This window comes from Diorhabda carinulata, chromosome 3 (genome assembly GCF_026250575.1).
Source record: "Diorhabda carinulata isolate Delta chromosome 3, icDioCari1.1, whole genome shotgun sequence".
Taxonomy (NCBI): domain Eukaryota; kingdom Metazoa; phylum Arthropoda; class Insecta; order Coleoptera; family Chrysomelidae; genus Diorhabda; species Diorhabda carinulata.
This window is the reverse complement of record NC_079462.1, coordinates 16,936,129-16,958,377: the sequence shown is the minus strand read 5'-3', so window position 1 is coordinate 16,958,377 and position 22,249 is coordinate 16,936,129. Positions and strand designations below refer to the sequence as shown.

Below are 22,249 nucleotides of genomic sequence, written 5' to 3'. Positions count from 1 at the left end.
AATAAGAAATTAAAGACATTTATATAAATATGATATTTTGAATTTTATAAAAATTAGGTGAAGTAAAGTCATTGAGTAATTGCTAGTTACCTTCTTCGTGGGAAATTTCGAATTGTGTGGAAGAGATACAATTTGCCACCTTTGCTCTTTCCCCCATTACCCAAAAGACGAAATCGATAAAGTGATTTTTCTCCTCATTTTTATAGTTTTTGTTTTTATAATGATAGAAAAAAAAAGATTGTTGTGAGATAAAAGAAATGGTGTTTATTTGTATTTAATGTACTCAGTTACTTAAAAAGGAATCAACAAGACTGGTTTCTCTTGGGTTGTTTGATAAAACTAATAAATAAGTGTAAATTTGACTTATATTTTCCGTGTCAGATCTTTTTTTCATGCTCGGCTGGATACTTTTTATATAGAAACTTTCTAAAATTACTCTTTTGTTGTATTTATTTTCTATATCCAAAAATTTTGGTTTCTCTAAAATTCATATTGTGGTCCAAGGCTCTGCAATCACTTTGGTGTTGTGTGAAACGTCGTTGTAAAGTTCGAGAGGTTTGGCCTGAGTATTTCTTATAAGTGAGTTGTCATTTCTTCTGATTAATTTGGTGCTATAAAAGGGACACCTCTATTGATTTCTTTTTCTACTTTGAATTGTATCCGTTGAAAATATCGAGGGTCTCCTCTATGGCATCGTTGGGAACAGCACAAATGATGTCATCAACATTTGTTTTAGGAACGAAAGGTTGGGAGGGAGTGACTACGTCAATCAGGTTATTCATGACGTACTGATTATATAATGGAGATACTTCCCATTGGTGTACCAAAAATTTGTTTGTGTACTTTTTTTTAATGAAATAGTTATTTGTATGCCAAGGACTGAAAGTGCTACTTTGTCCAACAAAGTAGTATTTCAGCCGCGGCGTACACAACATTCAAGATCCAAAACTTTTTCAATTACACTGAGGAAAGGGTAACTCTTCATCGCTAATAATGTCTTTTTCATCATCATTCATTAATTTAGATAAAACTTCGGATAAAACAAATTATTTCAGTGAGTTCGTATGGAATGTTGCTGTAAAAAAAAATTACATCTAAACTATAATTCCATAGTTAAATGGTACACTCTTTTCTTTTATGAGATGCGCAAACTGAAAGGAATTTTTTATATAATATTCATTGCTAGTCTCTATAATATATTGAGCCAATTTATTAGTGGGTGAATCAATAGATAATATTATGGGTATGAGTGATAAGTTGGTTCTATGAACTTTGCGTAAGCCATTAAACTTTGGTGCTGTTGCTAAACTCATTTTTTAAGTTTCAAAATCCGAAATGCTAAGTTCGGACTTTGTATTAAACTCTCGTTCTAGTCAAGCATCTGCAATCAGCTGATTGGTGATCTACCTGGCCTAGTATCATAGTTTCTGAAAAGATCTAACATTCGTCGATTAGCCAGCAAATTGAATAAGAAATTTCCTTTTTATTGTCTGAAACTAAAAATTACTCAATGATCTCCATCTTAAATTTTATTTTTAGACTAAATCTTTTCAAGAACGTGGAATCCAAAAATAAGACAAATCTTTTTGAAAAAACATAAATTGAATATATTATAGTGCTTGGTAAGACAGAATATTTCCTACAATCCATACAATAGACATGAAATTAGCGTGGCAAACAGTCGAATTATAATTTGAGTGGGAGACTAAAACAAAAATGTGAGCTGGATTGCAAAGAAACAGTAAAGTAATGGCAGAATTAGGAAAAGTAGTATGCAAAATTGAACTAACAGAAGTCGATCACTTTGATTCTTTATTTGATAGGAATTTCAATTCTTCATTCAACGATATTACATGTCTTAATTTTTTTGTATTATAAAATTACAATCAAAAAGATTCTGAAATTCTCAGACGAACAGTGTAAAGTTTTTTTAAAAATTTTATGTATCAAGCAAAGTTAATGTTAAGGTTAATGTTGATAATGTATTTTTTTATTTTGTTGGTCCATGGTCAATAGTTATTTTCCTTCTACTTTCAGTCTTTAATAATTATGGTTTAAAGTAGATTGAAAAATAAATAGGGGGTATATAATTTATTATATGGAAAATAAACAATTAACAGAAGTTAAATCGTAGTTAATGTTGGGTAAATTCGGCTTTCGAATATATTCCAAACCATCTAAAATTGATTTGAATGTGAATTTTTTCTATTAAATCTTAATATATAAAAATTCAGTATGTATGTTCCGAATGAATTCAAAAACGAGTCAACTGATATTCCAACTTAAATGATAGGATAGTTATTATTTAAATTAATGGTCTCAATAATTGATGATAAACTGATCATCAACGTTGATTGTTGTTATTAATCGTAGTTTCCATAAGCCTGAAACAGAGGACGCCTTAAGCGAATTTCTTTACAGAGAACTGTAAAACTTTATCCTTTATACCTCATAGATGGTGCCACACTTTAATGTGATATATTTTTTTAGACTATACACTATACATCCTTTTTAAATCACTCAGCAACAGCAACGCGTGGCCGGGTGTGCTAGTATAATATAATCGGTTAAAACAAATAGTGTATTCACACGATTTATTGTTCTTTTTTTCGATGAGCTTACATTTTTTAAGCAACAGAGAACATATACTTACGAGAAGACTGGGGTACAAACTCCAGATCCTTATTTTTTCTTTTAATAGAATAATTAGCTATAATTAGGATTTATCACCAAACCAAAAGAAATATTTGGTTTCAACCAAATTGACTTCTTTAGCTGACGCACTCAACTTACATCAGTTGTTAAATAATTGCTTTCTTAGGTAGTGGATTAGAATACCAAATATAATATGACCATTCTGTTCATACTATAATTGGTAATTTGGTAATAAAATATCTTACATAACGGGTGGCGCCAAAAGAACTCATGAATTTGAGTTGAGTAATGAAAGTGGAAGGAGCGGAGCAGAGGGGCGGGGGCTGGTTGTTTTGTAGATTAGAGCGTACAGTTTTAGTAGCAATAGAGTAGTGGAACGTGGCGCATCGAGTTTTCGGTGTTGAACATTTCTTCAAAAGTAATAAATCTGTTATTACTGTTCAACGCACTAGGTTCAACGTTCCACGAAATGGTTCGATACCTGATCGCAACACAATACACAGAGCTAGGGCGTTGGTTCTTCTTGTATTCACGTGAGCCCATTTTGTATGCAATCAAAATAAAGCATATTATACTGGTTTGAAATTCATGCGTTCTTTTTGTGCCACCTTGTATACTAATGCATTACTGTCGTATCAAGTTTATATTCATGTCACCTTATACATAAAATAGAGTTGACATAACACATATAGGTATCTTAATATTAAGAAAATATATCAAGAAATCATCAGTGCGAACAAAAAAAATTAAACCTTTTCAAGAATCTATGAAAAATATTTATTTAATAATGACAATTTGAAAGTTCTTGAAACAAAGTTAAATACAAAAATGAGAATTGTTGGATATTTTCACCTAAGCAAATTGATATGAATAATACGTCCACACTAATCAATACTTTTATAATAATGGATTTCGTTTTACAGTATGATGTAATTTAATTTTCTGTGTGTTCAAAAAATGCTTTACCATAATCTCAATGTCAATTATTATTAATATCTTTCTTTGAATAGATTGTTCAACTCCTTTATACGAACCGAAAAGCTTAGACTAAAGTTTTCATATTAATTTCACGCGTACGTCTAGTGAATGATAATTTATTCATTTCAAATCGAAAGCCCACGTACAATTGTATGTTAATTCTGATTCAGGAAACGAGACATGGGTTTGACAAGAGTTTTAATGAATTTCTTTCACTTTTGAATGAACAAAAAATCTCAAATGGTTTCGTTGTCTAATACGAAATCTGTCGAATGAAATATGAAAAGGTTCTGGATATCGTTTCCGAAAATGAGTACCGTTACTTGTTAAAGTAGGCACTTGACTATATGTTACATGCATGATTAATAAAAGGGTGTTTTTTGGTGTCTGAAGTGAGATGTTTTCAGGATTATCGGCGTTCAAATACAAAAACTAGTCTAATCTTTTTTTATCGACAGTTAAAGACGGCATTTTATATTATATTAGTTCAGTCGTAAAAAAATTTTAAAATAGTGAATTTTAAATATAATTTCAAGTAAATCACACATCATCAACTGAACAATAATAAAGATTAGAGTCGGATTTAGTGAATTTTCTTCAATAAACAAATTTTACTTTGGACGCAGCCACAGAAGTGTTATTTTTAATAGTGAATGTGGTTTCCAATTCTAGAGTGAGCTGAATAACTTAAATCACAACTTTGAAAAAACTAATTATTAACATAAAATATAAATAAATAAATGTTTCAATAATCTGACGTTGGATGTCAAGACTATTTAGAACACACTTAAATACTAAAGCTATAATTAAATATATTTATGATCGTTGGAGTCACATCAATACAAAAATAAGGGAAAATAAGTGTCTATGGGACATGTGGAACCACTTAGTTGAGACGTCGAGGACGGTCAGTTCACAATAAATCTTAACAAATACAATAGTAAGTAGAAGTTAAATAGGTAGATTTATGATTCTTTACAGTCACATTAATATAAGCCAGAAATTAGTTAATTCGATGGAGCACAAAGTAAGAGACATATTGTATAACTTAATATATGGTTAACAGATCTTAAAAGGTTCCCATCAGGAGTGGAGAGATGATTAGTGGTTTTTCTAATTTATAACTAGCTCTATCTAAATTATTTAATTGCAATGACATGGATGATTTCAATTGACAATTTAGGGTTAACTCTGTTGTAATTTATGTCAAATTTTGTACTGCTTATGAACAATTTGACTATTGAAGCTGGAAGCTATAATAGTTATGGAAGCTAATAACTTTATTTCACGCATTGGGTTGATGTGAATGAAATGGAATACACCAGGATTTTTTAAAATGACTTTCTCTTCATCTAAAGGATGATAGTCACCCAACGAGGTAATAGTTGTATAAGTGCTTCAATCTTCTGATGAAGCAATATCCGAAAATTAGTACCGTTACTTTTTAAAGTAGGCACTTGACTATATGTGACATGCATGATAGATAAAAGGGTGTTTTTTGATGTCTGAAGTGAGTTGTTATTAGAATATTTGTTATCGGCGTTCGAATACAAAAACTATTCAAATTTGTTTTTTATCGACAGTTAAAGACGGTTTTTATTTTATATTAGTTTTATACTCCCCACAAATTTTACTTTTTACGCATTCGCAGAAGTGTTATTTTTAATAGTGAATGTAGTTTCCAATTCTAGAGAGCGTTGAATACCTTAATTCACAACTTTGAAGAAACTAATTATTAACATAAAATATAAATAAATAAATGTTTCAATAATCTGACGTTGGATGTCAAGACTATTTAGAACACACTATGCATATAAATGCTCTCTTAAATACTAATTTTATTGCATACAAAAGCTATAATTAAATATATTTATGATCTTGTAGTCACATCAATACAAAAATATAAATGAATAAGAGCGGGCGGCCACTGTGAGCGAAACGAAACAATAAGTTTCCTAAATAAGAATAAGTTTCCTAAAAATCAGCAGTCATACTTTTAAATGCAGCCGCGGCCACTGTAACTAAACCAAACGAAACTGTGCAAACGAATATTGAAATCGTATCTTTGTTTCGTGTCAGATTCTAGCGAGGTTTTGCCCATTGTTAGTTGATAATCACACTTCTCAGAGGACGCATATTTGGAAAAGTATTGCAAGCAAAATTGTTCTCGACTGACTCTGAAATAGTTCTTGAACTCAACATCGTCTAGGTCATTTATTAATTTGTGAAATTCTCCGAATTGTTCTCGTGTCTGCATGTAATTGCTTATCCAATTTTCTTTTCTTCTTCATAACCACTGCAGTGATATCATCAAAACCATCAAATTCATCTGATTCCGAACTTAGATCTAATAATAGCACGTTTGCTACAGAACTCATCCTTCCACACAAAACCTCAGCTGACAACTAACTGTCGGTCGCAGTGGCCGCACCCAGCGTAGTTCCGTTTAGTTCGCGTTCTATTCCTTTCGCTTAGCTTAGTTTCGTTTCACTCGCAGTGGCCGTCCGCCTTAAAGTGGTTTCAATAATCTGATGTTGGATGTCAAAACTATTTAGAACACACTATGCATGTTTATGTTCTCTTAAATACTTATTCTATTGTATACAAAAGCTATAATTGATCATATTTATGATCGTTGGAGTCACATCAATACAAAAATAAGGGAAAATAGTTTTAAAAGTGAATGGAACTGCAAGTGTCTAAGGGACATATGGAACCGCTTAAGTAAAACGATGAGGACGGTCAGTTTACAATAAATCTTAACGAATACAATAGTAAGTAGAAGTTAAATAGGTCGATTTATGACTCCTCACAGTCACATAGATCCGTTCCCGAGAAGGACTCCGTCCCTCTTAGCATACATCCCCGGATAAATTCGTAGATGGGTGCGAAGAAGGACATTCCACCACCCCTCTCATTTAGAAAGGGCCTCACCCTCGTCCGCGTCACGTTTTCGCGCGTAGACTCCTTCTCTGTTGAGTTCTATAGGAAATTATGGGAGGTCTTATCTTTTTGTTAAGAGTTAGCCTGCCTCGTTAAATCTTTTCCAACCTTCTTCGGCAAAAAAATGTCTGATACAAGTGGTCCTTTACCTTCTTTACATTTGTCCCCGATGTATAACTGGACACTTACTTATGAAATGCTGAATTACCGTCTTGGGGTGTGTCTTCTTGTGGGTTGAATTCTTAAGAGCCAGGTTACCGATGTTATAATTCCCGCGCCCCAACGAATAGCTGCGTTCACGCAATAAGCTTTTACAAGGGTGAATTATTTCCTTTTAAGTCACCTTGTACATGAAAATCCCATATCGTTCTTTGTATATATTAAAGAAAAGATTCGAAGATGTTTGTTCACAATATGCTTAAACAATGTCAATGAGACTTGCCACTTCATAACTGATTGCTATATAATTTGTAATAATTAAAAAATTCAACTCACCGATTTTCTAAATCAACGCCCAATTTATTATTATTGCTTTCTACGATGGCCGTTGTTTTCACTTTATTATTGTCTTCTGTGGCTAATAGTAATTCGGTTCGTCCATTTTGAAAAGGGGAAGAACTTCTATCTGCTAATTTCTTGGTTTGTGTTGGACTTTCTCGGGCATTCAGAAGATCGCTCTAAAACATTTTTGTAATGAGAAAAAATATTCATGCTAATTATTAATTATATATTGATACATTATAATTCCTTCGAGGCCTTTTTGTACTTTTTCCGACCAAGATCGTAGATACAAAAAATATTTATCAATATGAATGTAATATTTTCTTCTCGTCTCGCATGTACCGTAATTTATTAAATAATTGAGGGATTCTAGCAGTTGGAAATTGGATCAAACTCTTCATTTTTTCTCTTAATGTAAATATTATTAGATATGGTACTAACTATAGATTGTGCGGTAACTGATGTACTGATTATAAAATCAAATGAAAATGTTCATTTCAACTGGGAGGTATTATCGCATCAGGGCTCATATTACAGTTGAATAAATGAAATTTGCTTTGTTGATTATGCTTACAAATGTTTACAAATGCGTTATGTCGGAAGTGATGGGAAAATATACAGAAAAATTCTACGAAATGAATTCTTCCACACTTTTTTGTTGAGATATAGGGTGTTCGAAATTTTAAATAAAACATTTGCCGTAAATTAAGAACGCCTTTAAATTTTTTTTTTTCAAATTGGTGACCAATATGCTCCTTAATAAAGTAATATTTGGACTAAACAAACTATGGAAAATTTTAAAGGCGTTCTTGATTTATGGCATTTCGATTTAAAATTTTGAACACTCTATATCTCAGCAACTAGGCCTTGTAAGGGTTCGTATTCCTATATCAAAATAGATCTTTTATTGAGGTGTCTCTGTGGTACAGTGTTGTCGGTCCAATATACAAACACCCTGTATGATGCACAATATAAAATGGTTTAGCTTAGTATTTCAAAGAAATATTTTGAAAAATATTACAATATACAAGACTTTCACTTAATAAATTAAATCTTTGTCACTTTGTCAATAGAATATAATATCTCCTTATGTTGTGGTCTACAACTTAATTCGTGCGGTTTTTTTAAGTTTATTTAAGAAAAACATGTACAATAGTATTATTCAATGTATTTACCATCTGAAGCTATGACATTTTCCCATCTTTCTGGCAATTTGTGGATCCCATCCCAAAAAAACTGCGCCGGCTTGGCAGTCAAGAATGAATCAAGTCAATTTTTTATATCTCTGATGTGAACCGTATTCCAGTGAGGACATTCTGCATCGACCGAAACAAATGGTAGTCAGAAGAGGCAAGGTCTGGGCTATAAGTCGGGTGAGGTAAAACTTCCATCTGTTTTCCAAATAGTTCTTAACCAGAATAGCAACGTACGGCCGAGCGTTGCCATGTTGGAAAATTATTGCCTCGTATTTGGTGGCATATTCCGGGCGTTTTTCGGCTACTGCTCTGTTCTTCATTGATGGTTTTACCCGGAATTAACAGCTTATAATACAGCACACCCTTCTGATCCCACCAAATACAGAGCATTGTCTTCGCGCCATGGATATTCGGCTTTGCCGTTGAATTGTCGGGTTGGTCGGATTTCACATATGATTTTTTGCGCTTGGGCTTGTCGCAATGGATCCATTTTTCATCACCAGTAACAATCCGATGCAAAAATGACTTTCTTTTGTGGTGTTCCCGTAGCATTTCGGGCATACAAAACCGCCTTTCGACGTCTATCGGCTTGAGTTCATGTGGAACTCAATTTCCTTGCTTTTGAATATATGCAGCTGCTTTTAAACGTTTTGGAATGGCTGCTTGACTAACACCCAAAGATTCTGCGAGCTCTTCTTGTATTTGACAACAATCTTCATCGAGTAATGCTTCCAGCTCTTCATCTTCAAACTTTTGGGATGTTCGCTCAGCTAGAGTATGTTCACCATAAACTTTGGCCAAAATACGATGACTTTCGGCAGCATTTTTCTTCATATTAAAGTAATGAAGAAGAACTTCCCCCAAAAACACTTCTTTAAGAATAAAGTTCGACGTTTTGAGTGAAAAAAAAATTATTGTTGTTAACGCTTCAAATGAATGACATATACTGAAAAGGCAGTAGCTTTCCAACGCAGTTTCGGAATATCGGAACAATGTAATATTATACAAATTACGCCATCTCTTATCAAACCGCACGAATTAAGTTATAGACCTATATATAGATTATAAGACTAACACCCTTGCGATTTTAGATCTGCACCAATCTCTACTTTCGAGAAGATAGTCTGAGAGAAAAATAGCTTGTAATGGAATACGTGATGAATATAAAGTGTGGAATTAGTAAGGAAAGTAGATAGTAGGCACGTGGAATCCATAAATAAAATAATGTTGATAGTACATATATACATATACATACAGTACATAGCACATAGTATATGGGAAATATTATTAGATACAATCAAGGCTTATTACTAAAAACCCAACAAAGGATAAAAATCCAAAATATATAGTAACAAAATTACTCAAAATCTGGGTTACTAGATAACTTGGGAATCTATTGGAGAAAGTGATTAAAATATTGGATTTAATTACTTAATATGTCATTATTCCACTTCTATATCGAACCATTTTCATTACGTTTTTCCGGTCACTGTGTTACGTTTTATCAAGAAGTTTTTAATTCCCTCTTAATACAAGCTCATTAAAAATCTAAATTCCATGACGTACTCTAATTTTTTTCCACAGTTTTCCCCATTGCAATTTAGATATTGAATCTAGTTCACCAATTTTCAATAGAGTCCTTATATCTCATATCGATCTTAGAAGCTCTGCACATTTCTTTGCCAGATGCTGGACACTAACATTAAAATAATTAGTATTGTTATTGTAGGCTGTATTATTAACTTGCAAGGTTCATTTACTAATGCAGCTAAAACTAGTGCTAGAGTACAAACAAGTACTTCCAAACCCCCATACTTTGTAGTTTAACTTTTAAGAAAGTTTCTTGAGTTTGTCCACTCCGAAGTTTGTTTACTTTTTCTACGTCCGTTATAATATTCACGTTTTTCTTTTCATTCATTTGCATTTACCAAGAATGTAATTTCTGAATAGACCAAAAAGCGTGAAAAAAAGTACCGTAGCGATCAATTTTTTCACGCTTTTGAGTAGTATTATTATTAGTGATGGAGAATAATAGTGAAGAAAGTTTAAACTGCACACCAGAAGATGTTGTTGAATCGGCAACTGCAGCGATGATGAAACTTCACCCTGAGAAATCCAGTGAACAGTGTTTAAAGGAATAATTCTTTTATGGAATGGCGTACTAAAAAAGGCATCAGCTTCACAGAAAAGTGTTACTAATAGCTTACTTTGAAACTAAATCCAAAATGTGGAAGTCTTCAACACTTTGGTCGACTTATTCAAAACAGAAAGGCAGCCTAATGGTAAATAACGGCTTAGACATCGGTAAATACTCGATAATCATTGCATATTTAAAAAATAAATCAGTTGGCTATAGACCCAAGAAATCTAAAACATTTTTCCATGAAGTTTCTACTTCAAGCTCCAGACGATTATTATCTCTTGCATAAGGTTTGAGAGCAAAAAAATTTAACGTAAGCTTAGATATTATTTGTAACATCTTTCAAGTTGCTTTAATATTCACAGGAGATCTGCGGAGGGAATTATATAAAATGAAGTGTAACGATATTAATAATACAACTATAGACGATGTTATTTCTTTGAACTGGTTAAATGTTGCCAATTCAAGTACCAAAAGTAATGTAACTCCTTCGTCACTTCAAATTAATAATGTAATTTTAATATTATTATTACGAAAAAAAAATTGATAAAAGTTTTGTCGAATTTTTTTAAGTCTATGGACGTAGAAAAATATTTATGAAACTCGAAAGTACAGTAACTTTTTTCACATTGCCAAACAGTTCTACTTACTTATTGTATAAATAACTATTGTTTAGTCGTCCCTGGATTAAAAAAAACGATTTTGCTAATTGAAAAACTGAAAGCTTTATTAATATTCGATATGCAGTAAGTTGGAAATCTCAAATTCAATCATATACATGATTTGGAAACACAAGATAGAAATCAGCAATCTCTATGTCTATTTAATAAAGAATTCTTAGATATATTCTAGAAAATCGTAAATTCCTGGAATCTAACTCTAGTCAATAAATAATTAAACAATAATAAGAGTTTGCAAAATTGGTAATAATCTCTAAACGTTCAAGAAAGTTGCGATTTTGTTTACGAGTTTCTCATTGACGTACCTGAGGAGTCCGAACACCTTTCGGCACAATATTTATGTGGTCTGCAAAGAAATCTCCAAGATCTTTACCATTGGGTAAGTCCTGTTTAGATATAGAGGCGATTTCTTTATTACAAGCTACAACGGACGTCGTGGTACTCAACACACTTCCCCCTTCTAGGCTTTTGCTTCCGGTGCAATTGTTGTTTATACTTTCGGTAGCAGTTAAAGAAGTTACATATAAAGGGGTATTTTTTAGAAAGCCGTTTAGTTCTTCGTTCGAGGATCCTTCTTGATTGAACTGAAATAAATTAAAACAAAATGTCATTTCTATCGAAACGAAAATAAACTTGATTTTTCTTTTCAAATTATAGATATGATTGTTTTTGTATGATTTCTTTTATTTTTGTTTGGAGTGGTTAATCACTTTGCAAAAAATAGACACTGTAAACCTTTGTTTGGTTCTTGAACCTCCTTGAAACAGGAGTTTTTTGGAAGTAATATAAAAAATAAAATAGGAAATTAGTGGTACACTGGCATCAATTTTTTTGCAGTTTTTAGTTCCACCATAAAATGCCGGGCGTTGCATTGAAAATAAAAATATTTATTTGAAACCTAATCATCTAAATTCAGGATCTGACAGCTGGAAAGCTCTATCAACCAAGCTTATAATCAATGATTTTTTTTGTGACATAGAATAACCTAACCTAACTTAATCTTGACCTAACCTAACCTAATTTTGAACTAGGCTAAACTAATCTTGACCCAACTAACCTAATCTTGACCTAATCTAACCTAATATTAATCCAACTAACCTAATCTTTACCTAACCTAAGCTAATCTTGACCTAACTAAACTAATATCGACCTAACCTAACCTAATCTAATCTTGACATTTTTGTTGATGGGGAGAAATCTTCATGAAGACTTAGGATTCACCCGATGGTGTTGTGTCCCCTTCTGGATAATCCTGAAGGATCACTCGGCATCTTTGAGGGCACCGCCTGAGCTAAAACCTACCTCTGACTTTTTTATCAATATTAAAGACTATTAAATTATCTACAACTTTTTGTTCTTTTACTGACTATAAATAGAAATGTTATAGAAAGATGCACTTAATTATTTTTCACTTCAAATGCAATTAGTGTAAATGAGAATATAATTAAAATGTAATTTAAATATGACATTTAGGAATTTTTCTATTACAGAAAGAGATTATGAGTGTTATTGAATTGATAAAGTTTAGAATTATTACAAGGAAAGTTTAAGGTTATTTTAAAAGTTAATAACAAATGATAATTATATATTTCGCAATAATTTATGCATATATATAATTTGAAATTAAGAGTTTTTGATCGGAACTACCAGTTAACCTCACATGATTCTTTGACCGCGCGCTCACCGCCCTCTATCTCGAAAACAGCTCAAGTTATGAAAAAATGTTGAATACAAAAGTTGTAAAGAATTTAATTCTCTACAATTTTGATAATAGATAAATATGGCGTAAAACCCATTGAGAATTAGATATTTGTAAAAAATAAAGTTGGTTACTGAAGACGTTGACTATTTTATATTTTTTGTTTTTTGTCCAAATCTAAAAGATATGCATTTAAATTAGTTTTTCTATTGATATAATATAAAAAAGCTCATAATCACACCAATAAAAATTTACTTTCATTTATAATGAAAACTAAAATAGCAACAAGAATTAACAAACTATATATTTATTTCATGTGTCAATTAGAATATTGATTCTTGAATCGCATGAATTCTATAATTTGAAAAAAAACCAGGCCCCAAAATTCTCAAGCAATTTATATAAGTGATTATCAATATTTTTATACTTTTATACATATTTTTTATTAGACTTTGACCATAATTTCAGTCTCGCGCCATAAATACGAAAGCTGCACGGAATATATATTAAATTTGGGGGTTTTATTGCCACATTCCGGCAACTAAAACCTTCATAAATTTAGAAAGTTCCCATTGACAAAAAGCAAAAGCAGAAAATCTAGCATTGAAACACGAAGTTACAGAATCAAGTTAGGGGACCGCTTTCAGTATTTAACTGCAGGCTCAGATGGTGGATTACTTCTGTGTACGTGCTTTAGAGTGACTCGTGGTACTGACAACTAACCCCTACTTTCTCTGCGATATCAAATGATTTTTTAAATAAATCATAAAAAAATTTTCGACATCATGTCGATCTTTTTTGATTACATCTAGAATATTATCAATATGTTTCTTCACCATAACCAAATCCATACTTTTTCATTGTAAAACGTTTACAACGGGTTCCAAAATTGCAGACTATCTTGCAATTATGTGTGAGCCTACGATGAATATTGGCTTAATAACTGCACAGTGCAATTGGTAGGCAGATTTTCTTGTTGCATAGTTACCTTTAACAGATAGATGTTCTAGTGCTTTAACAATGTCAGTGAACCAAACGACCACAAGAACAAACAAAATATATAAAATAGATAACAAAAATATATGCAGAACAGAAAAATATGTATATTTTAGATTTAATTTTTTATTTATTAAAATTATTCAATTTATTTTTTCTTTTAGATGGGCAGTTGCCCCTACCTTCCCCTCGATGGCTACGCCCATGCGCCAGGAAAATAAGTTACCAGGTAAGCTTTTAACTAATAAAATTGGAGACAAAAAATAATATTCAAACTTAAACATGATTTTTTTAAATTGTAAAACCAAATAATTAATACAACTAATAAATTTATTTTCGTAGCAAATATTTTTTTATAATACATTATTCTATCAAATAAAAGCAAATTGATAAACTTTAAAAAACAATAATCCAGTTTTCAAAACCCAACACAATGGGATAGAGAATATTTCAAAGCCCTAAAACTATGTTAGCCAATATTCAATACATATCTTGTTTTATACAAAATAAACATATCTATCAACCCAAATAATATTCTGTAATAAGAGAACTATTAAATGAAACAAAAATGTTTTAATAAAAAATCCAAATTTGATAGACATACCATCTGAATACACTGTTTACACTACACCAAAAATCACAAATACTCTGTCTGACGCGCGTTTCGATAACTAAGTTATCGTCTTCAGAGACTGAAGGTAAACTGTTTCTCTGACACAGTGTCTGAAGACTATAACTTGGTTAACGAAACGCGCGTCAAACAGTGTAATTGTAATTGTTGGTATATTCAGTATGAATATCGCCGTTTCCAGAAATTCCAACTTAATCATACCATGTGACAAAGGTACATAGCTACATCTCACAGTTATAGCTATTGTAAATAATATTTACAAAACTTGTATTTCCATGTTGAATTAACACAGGAAAATGTATCTGCCAATCAGAACTTTTTAATAAATTAAACCTATTTTGTCTCACACGATCTATCACCTAGAGTAGAATTTACAATATTTATTAGAATATTATTCGATTTCCAGTTCCTTAAAAGACATGTGGAATGATAAATTATTAATGTTCCCTTCATAAACATTAAATGTTACGTACGTGTCTCCAGACTATCTGCACGCTCTTGAACGCTAATGTAGAGTCACTTGAAATGTCAGACAGGTCCTTCTATACTATTGTCCTCTTTGCGTCTGTTTTGTTTAGTGATTCTTTAACATCAGTCCTTTGTTATGAAACATTATCCTCTTTGGTATTGAGGAGGATTTTTTCGGTAACAGGGAAAGTTTGTTTATGTATTCTTTGTGAATTATTCAAACGCGGAACAAGTGTTTAATTATACAAAGATTTTTTTAATGATTCCTGTTAAATCTACTATAAACTATTTTTCATACAGCAGATATACTTTTTTACGAATCAAATACAAAAAAATCTTAGAAATGGATAATAAAAACTTGAATTCCAATTTATAAATTTCAATATAACTATGAATATTATAAGGTTTGTTCCAACCTGCTAGACTGGACCGTTCTTGGAACGGTTATTGGAAGCGTTTATAGATATTTTCTGCGTAATGTCCGGCTATGCACGGTTCTGATTTCAGTACTTGCTATCAACCAAGTATCGAAAAGACCGTCCCGGAAACAGTTCACAAACGATACCTTGATCGGTTGGAATACGTAATCTCTATTGCGCAGAATCTTCACCGTACCAAGGACGGTTTTTTGATGGGTTAGAAGGAACCTATTACCGTCACTTTTGTGCGTGATATAAGGGACTGATCGCTAAAAGCGGCGCCATTGGTTTCTCTATTTTTCTAATAAAATATTTGGTTTGAAATATAATGTATTGATAGTTCAGATTAGGAGTAAATAATTCATGTCTGTAGTATTAAAATGGGCCACAGCTTTTTCTCCAATAAACCGATGCAACCATACGTTGCGGAAAAGTTTTTTTTGCAAATTGTTTCCTTCTTTATGTATGAAAGTATGCCTCTTCATTCTTGCAGCTAAAAAAGAGCTTCTCCTACATCTTTCGCTTTTTAAAATTTGACGTTTAGGTTTTGGATTTCCAATTGAGAATATTCTATCCTTAATGCCATTTATTTACTTCAGTAATTCATATAAAGTCGACCGCGGAATATCGAGCTTCACAGCAACTTTAAGAACATTTTTCCAAAGAATCAATCAAAAGAATATATAGAGTGAATTTATGTATTGAACGCCTCAATACAACAAGCTATGCGATTTTAAAAACTTTGCAATACATTTTGCAACATGCCTGACAACTCAATTCATCTTATTTCTGTGGTAATCCCATCTTTTAATTACTGAATATTGGCCGGTTATGTTTTATAAACGATGTTTTTTAAGTGACCCCACAAGACATAGTCTTAAGGATACATGTCGGGTGATCACGGGGGTCATTCGATGAAACCAAGCCTTCCAATTCATCTTCTGGAAAACACACGCAGAGTGAGATGGGGCTTCATCTTGTTGTAGCCAAATATTTTAGTTTGGGATATTGCTATTGTCTGAAAATTTCTAATAATGGAGTTTTTTTCAAATGTAATTGAAAATACTTGGATTTGGATATATTCGAGCCAACTCATACTATTTTCCAATAAATTTAAATACGCTAGACAATTTAAGTTGCCCTCAATGAAAAAGGGAGCAATTATTGTGTTGCCTATTATTCCAGCCCATACATTCAATTTTTTGGGATAGTGGGTGTGGGATTCCCGCATCTAACGAGGATTGTTACGTGAACAGTATCTACAATTATGCCGATTTACGTTTCAATTAATACAAAAAGTAGACTCATCGCAAAACATAACATTTCTTGAAAAATTTGGATCGTTTCGATAACAATTTCCCATCATTAGGTCTGCAACTCTACAAATCTATCAAAATCGTCATCTGACTATTCTTGAACCAACGTTACTTTGTATGGATGGAATTTATTAACAAGTAATATTTTCATTACGGATGTTTGCAAAGTATTAAGTTCCCTGTATATTTGTCTAGTACTCAAGTGTGGATCGTCTTCTAACAGGACACAAACATCTAAAGATGTTTTTAGTTGATGCAGTTTTTCTGCTCCCTGATTTGGATAAATAATTAGATGAAAAATAATAAATATTTCTTGAAGATTCCGAGAAGCGAAAAATATACAGGCGATCCATTTGAAATAATTTATAAAAATCGTAAAAGCCGTAAGCCGTTTCAGAGATAATTGAGGCGTTCCATACATTAAACTCACTCTGTATGTAAATTTAGCTATAATACCTCAAATATGATATTCATGCAATCTCAGAGAATATTACAGTAAAACACATGACATAAAACACATTACATCCAGTAATATAAAATACTACTAATATAGTCAGCCGTTAATAAAACACTATCATATGAAAATTTCAAATATAGAAAATATAACATCTTCCAAAAGCCAACTACAGACAGTCATTTTATGACTATCTCATATAATTTACTTTCTCAAACTTCCTCTTGAGGGCCCTATGACATGACAACAATAAAAATGAGGGTTTATAGTAACCCATAAATCACTGCAAATTAAAAATTAGTAATAAGTGTTTTTTTTAAACATTTAAAGACCAAATCCTTTAGAAGAAAATTAAATCGTGTTGGACCGACAAAAATCCCAACTAGTATCTGTAGTTTGCGTTTGGTTGCAGGATTTATGTACATACTTTATTTTGAAAAGAATAATGAGAACCACAGTGATGAGAATACTGCAAAACATCAAGGGAGTCACCCTCAGGGACCGATTAAGGAGTGAAGACATAAGAGAAGAATTGGGCGTATAGGATGTGGTGAGATGGGTCAGGGCACGAAGAAGATTCTGGAGCGATCACGTAGAAAGAATGCCAGAAGACAGATGGCCAAAGTGGGCTAAAACTCAGAGACCGAACACACGCAGACATGTAGGCAGACCACCAAAGAGGTGGTACAAGAGCTGGAATTCAGCTTCTCAGGAAAATCCGGGAAGAGAGCCAAACGTATAGGATTGAACAGGACCTGGTCCTATTGAAAGAGGAAGAAGAAGAAGACTTTATTTTGACATATCAAGAATACAAATTCTCTATTCATTAGTTAAAAAATATATGATCAACAGCTTCAGCAACTATTGACATATCTCTATATGTGGCTTTCGATTGTAGTCTATTATTTACTCACTTGTTTTGCTAGTTGTTTCATGTCGGTGACACGTGTGAAAGCGGGTAGTTTCTCCAAATAATCCCTTGCTGAATCTTCGACAGCGATAACGAATGCATCTTGAACCTTCGAAAACAAGTCTAAATCTAACGCTGAAACAAAACAAAAACAATATAACTAATTCATTTATTGGTTAATGTATTTATCAAAAATTCAGTGAAATCGTCTAGCAAAATGCCCGATAAGCACGTATTCAGTAATTTAATAATTTAATTAAACTCTAAAGCAAATATGAAGCATAGACAACCGGCTTAGAAGGAGAATCAAGATCTGAATGGTGATTTGTGTCCATTATTTTCAACAAAAAAATTGTCCAAGTTGTTTCGCTAGGGATTAGAATCATTAAAAGATTACTCCTTGATTACTCCAAAAAACATAAACATAAATTGTGACCGATGCCTAAAAAAATTGCAGCACATACCAGCGTTTCCAAAACAAGTGTTCTAAAGAAGCATTTAATTATGACAATAATTAGTGCAAGGTTAGTGCCTCGAATTCTCAACGCAATGTAAAAGCAGTGTCCAGTTTAATGTTGTGAACGATTTTTAGAGCTTTGCTGCGAAGTTCAAAAAAGTGTGATGCAATCAATTGTAACTGATAATGAAACTACGCTCTTTTACGTTCTGAGATGTTTTGAGAAGTGTGTTAAAATAAAAGAAGAATATATTCAAAAATAAACATAGTTTTAGTCAGTTTAGATTATTATGATGTTGAATTTTGATAGATTATGTCTTTGGCAGAATCATAATCCATAGAATGACCTTCATATAAAACTTGTTGGGTTAACGAGCATCTATCAGGATATAATTTGCTATCACTCTTGTGAAATGCACAACAAAACGCAACAAAACAAATTGACAAAGAAACTAAAGAGAAATTAACGAAATAAAACGGCATTTCTGAAAAAAACTGTTGTTAAATCTATATTGTTAGTTAAACCAATTGTAGCATCAATAAACAATCCAATTCAGTCTCTAACTGTTTTGTTAACTGAAATTTTGACAAAATCATATAGCTATAACAATGAATACATATACAGGGTGTCCGCCGGGAAGGTATACTACTTTGTTTATAATTTTTGATTAAATGAAAGAGAATAGATCGATCTTATATTGATTAATGTTTAACATTAGTGTTCATCTTTTATTTTTGCTTGCTTGCATCTTGCTCCCTCCAATCAAAATGCTCAATTAACGCCTATGACTACTACGCTTCTAAAGACATAATTTAATGAAATATTTCATAATCCGGTTCTCCCCCTTTTGGTAAGATAATCCCAGAAAGTTTTAACTTATTCTATAAATATGTTTATAAACAATTTGCAAAGTTTTTGGATAAATTTTATATTACAATCTGATTATAATAAATGTGGCAACGTAGCCATAGTTCGATGACCCGTTTGTGATTCTCTACTAGTTGTTGGTGGCCCAGCAAGCGAGAAAGGTAACTGTATTTCATAAAGGCATATTTATTTTTCTAATTAAAGCAGTTAAGATTCTGGTAATGATTAATTATTTATGGACCACTATTATTTGTACAAATGAGTAGCCCGTTTATGTGTTTTGTGAAAATGTGGATAAATTTTTTCATTTCAGAAAGTAGAATGAATAAAAATGAAAAATTGATGGTGAAATTTGTCTTATAAGTCCAATCGAATTTTATCATAGTATAGTTTTGCATGGTATTATAGTTCTTCCAATATCAATTGCAGAAGACAGTTATGCGAGGATCAATCAATATTTCATATATACGCACGGCACTCATACAAAATTAAGAAATAAAAAATAATATTTACTCCCCGTATAAAATTCAGTAAACATCTAACAAACTGTCAGTCCACGTGGACTTATCATCTCCACTGTTTACCAATGAAAACATCGAATCGTAAACATAAATGCATTTCTATTGACTGAAACTGTCGGAAGGCGTATGTACACAATTTCTTCGAAATTTTCTTGCGATAAGCAGTGACGTGGCTTGGTCAGATTTATTTAATTAATAAATTTCTCTAAATTAATAGAAATATGGCGTTCTGTAGACTATGGGCAAATGAAAACAATGAAATTGCACAGTATAGTGAGAATAAAGACAAGTATGAATTTAATAATAAAGATTTATACAAAGAGAGCAAGTTATTTTAAATATATACGAATGTTTAATAAAAGAAAATATTTGCTGTGGATCATTAATAGAACCGAAAAACATGTAAAGAAAAACTTACATCAGTTGACAAAGCTACTCAAGATTTTATACGATAGTAGTCCCAGAGGTACACGACGTTTGAGCATGGAAATGGAGGGCCCTCAATTAGTACATCATTAGTACATAAAGGCATTTCTGGCACTCTCTACAGGTCTACAGGTCGGATATGAAAATGCCAGCCGGGTTTCCCGAGCGAAAAAATGGGCTGGAAAACCTTATATGGTACAAGAGTGAAAACTGTTGGATCGTGGGGTCCGAACCTCTAATAAGAACGCTGTAATAACGCCAGAAGTTTTGCAGGTCGGAAAAGCCTCGCCAAAAGTGACCGATATACTAATTACGGGCCCCCCGTTTCCAAGCTTAAACGTCGTGTACCTTATGAATGCTGTTTTATGTAGCCAGCTCCCCGACTATATAACTACAAACTAATACATTTGGAAGAACTATACTTAAGTTTTAGGAAAGATAAATAGAAACAAATATTTATAATTGTATATAGCTTTATTGTTTTTCAAAATATTCTCCATTAACACCAATACATTTTCGCATGCCTTTGAACCAATTGTCGAAGCATTTTTTCCGTTCCTATCAAGGTACCTCCAAAACATGTGATTTGAACGCATCAACCGCTTTTTCAGGTATATAAAAACGTTGACCTCGGCGGATGACCCATAAATTCGATATTTTGTACAAATTTTTTGATTAATATTTAACAAACTTCCCGTTAACCAATTATATAATTTTACATACTTACTGCCGATGATAAAACATGAATCAATTAAAAAATCTACGAATTAATTGATACAGATTGCAATAGATAACGATTTAGGTTCAGAAAAAATATTAATTCGATGTAAAAAATGAATTACAAATTTCATTGATCAATTATCAATCAATTATTTCATCATCTATTTTATTACCTATTTTATTCAGAAATTGAGTGTGCATAATTTTTTCACGTTTCTAAACTTTTTTGTTCATGCAATATACTTTTCAGAATTAAATTATAGTCGTTTCTCAAGAGTACCTAGTATTTTTTGTAAGTAAATACCCATTACCATCATTAGAACTCATAAGGTCAAATTTACGAAAAAAACGATTTTTCCATTTTTGGTTATTTGATGATTGTGAGAAAATTATAAGGCCTAAAGACGTAAGGTTGAGCTTAAATTGAAGCTAATTAAATTTGCTATAACTTCTATTGTTATAACTTCCTTCGTAGAATACGTATTTTCCCTGATTTTCAGGTTCAAAATTGACCAAAACTTAAAATTTTACTTTTTTGGAAAAAAGTAGAAATTTTTGAAAGGCTGTATCTCAGAAACTATTAGACCTATAGAGCTACACTTGATCTCGTTTTGTAACAAATGTTATCTACTTTAAATAATTATAGAATAGCCATTCACGACAAACGCATAGTTTCAAAGTTATAGCGAGAAAACCTGCATAACGGCAAAAATTTAGAGGAGTACTACGAAAGAAGCACAAGGTTTTCATTCCCGAAAAATTGGATTTAGATTTCCTTAATAATTCCAAACAACATACCAAAAAATCAGAACTAGCCGTTCACTTGCAATTCTAATGTACGATTTGACTGGCGTAATTTGTATTAATAATTAAAAAAGAAATTTTGAAAGGCTACCCTCGTAGCATGTTAAGTTCCCTTTTCTATGAAGAATTCTTTCATTTTGCTGGTAGTAATTATACATACATGAATGTATGAAATAGCGATAAAATGCATATCAACAGTTAATTATACTAATACGTGATGATAAATACAAATATTATTATTTATCTTATATATATTACGTGACGTACCTCCAGTTGGTATCGAGTCATTTTTACATAACAAATCGGCCTTGCCTCCTCAGCAAATTTAAAGCTAGGTCACTGGTAATTTGTTTAGTCGGTCATGAGCATCCCTTCCTTCTAGGCGCAGATAAAAAGTTATGTGATGTAAGTAAACTTTACACAGAAGCAGATATCTCACATTTGTCTCAAGTAATATCAATATCAAA

General features: G+C 32.0%; 2 protein-coding genes across 4 annotated transcripts in view; one reads left to right on the top strand and one right to left on the bottom strand.

Moving 5' to 3' along the window:
- The window catches only part of LOC130891671 (protein PALS1), a 118,837-nt gene that overhangs the window by 58,766 nt on the left and 37,822 nt on the right, over positions 1-22,249 (bottom strand). For all 3 annotated transcript variants that reach the window (XM_057796541.1, XM_057796540.1, XM_057796542.1), the window contains 3 exons: positions 17,991-18,121; positions 11,399-11,677; positions 7,072-7,253 (listed from right to left, as the gene is read on the bottom strand). In XM_057796541.1, the coding sequence (XP_057652524.1) occupies positions 7,072-7,253; positions 11,399-11,677; positions 17,991-18,121 (592 nt within the window). The remainder of the gene's footprint in view (positions 1-7,071; positions 7,254-11,398; positions 11,678-17,990; positions 18,122-22,249) is intronic.
- The window catches only part of LOC130891672 (uncharacterized), a 69,882-nt gene continuing 61,591 nt past the window's right edge, over positions 13,959-22,249 (top strand). The window contains exon 1 of the mRNA XM_057796545.1: positions 13,959-14,017. The gene's annotated coding sequence lies outside the window, so the exon portion shown is untranslated. The remainder of the gene's footprint in view (positions 14,018-22,249) is intronic.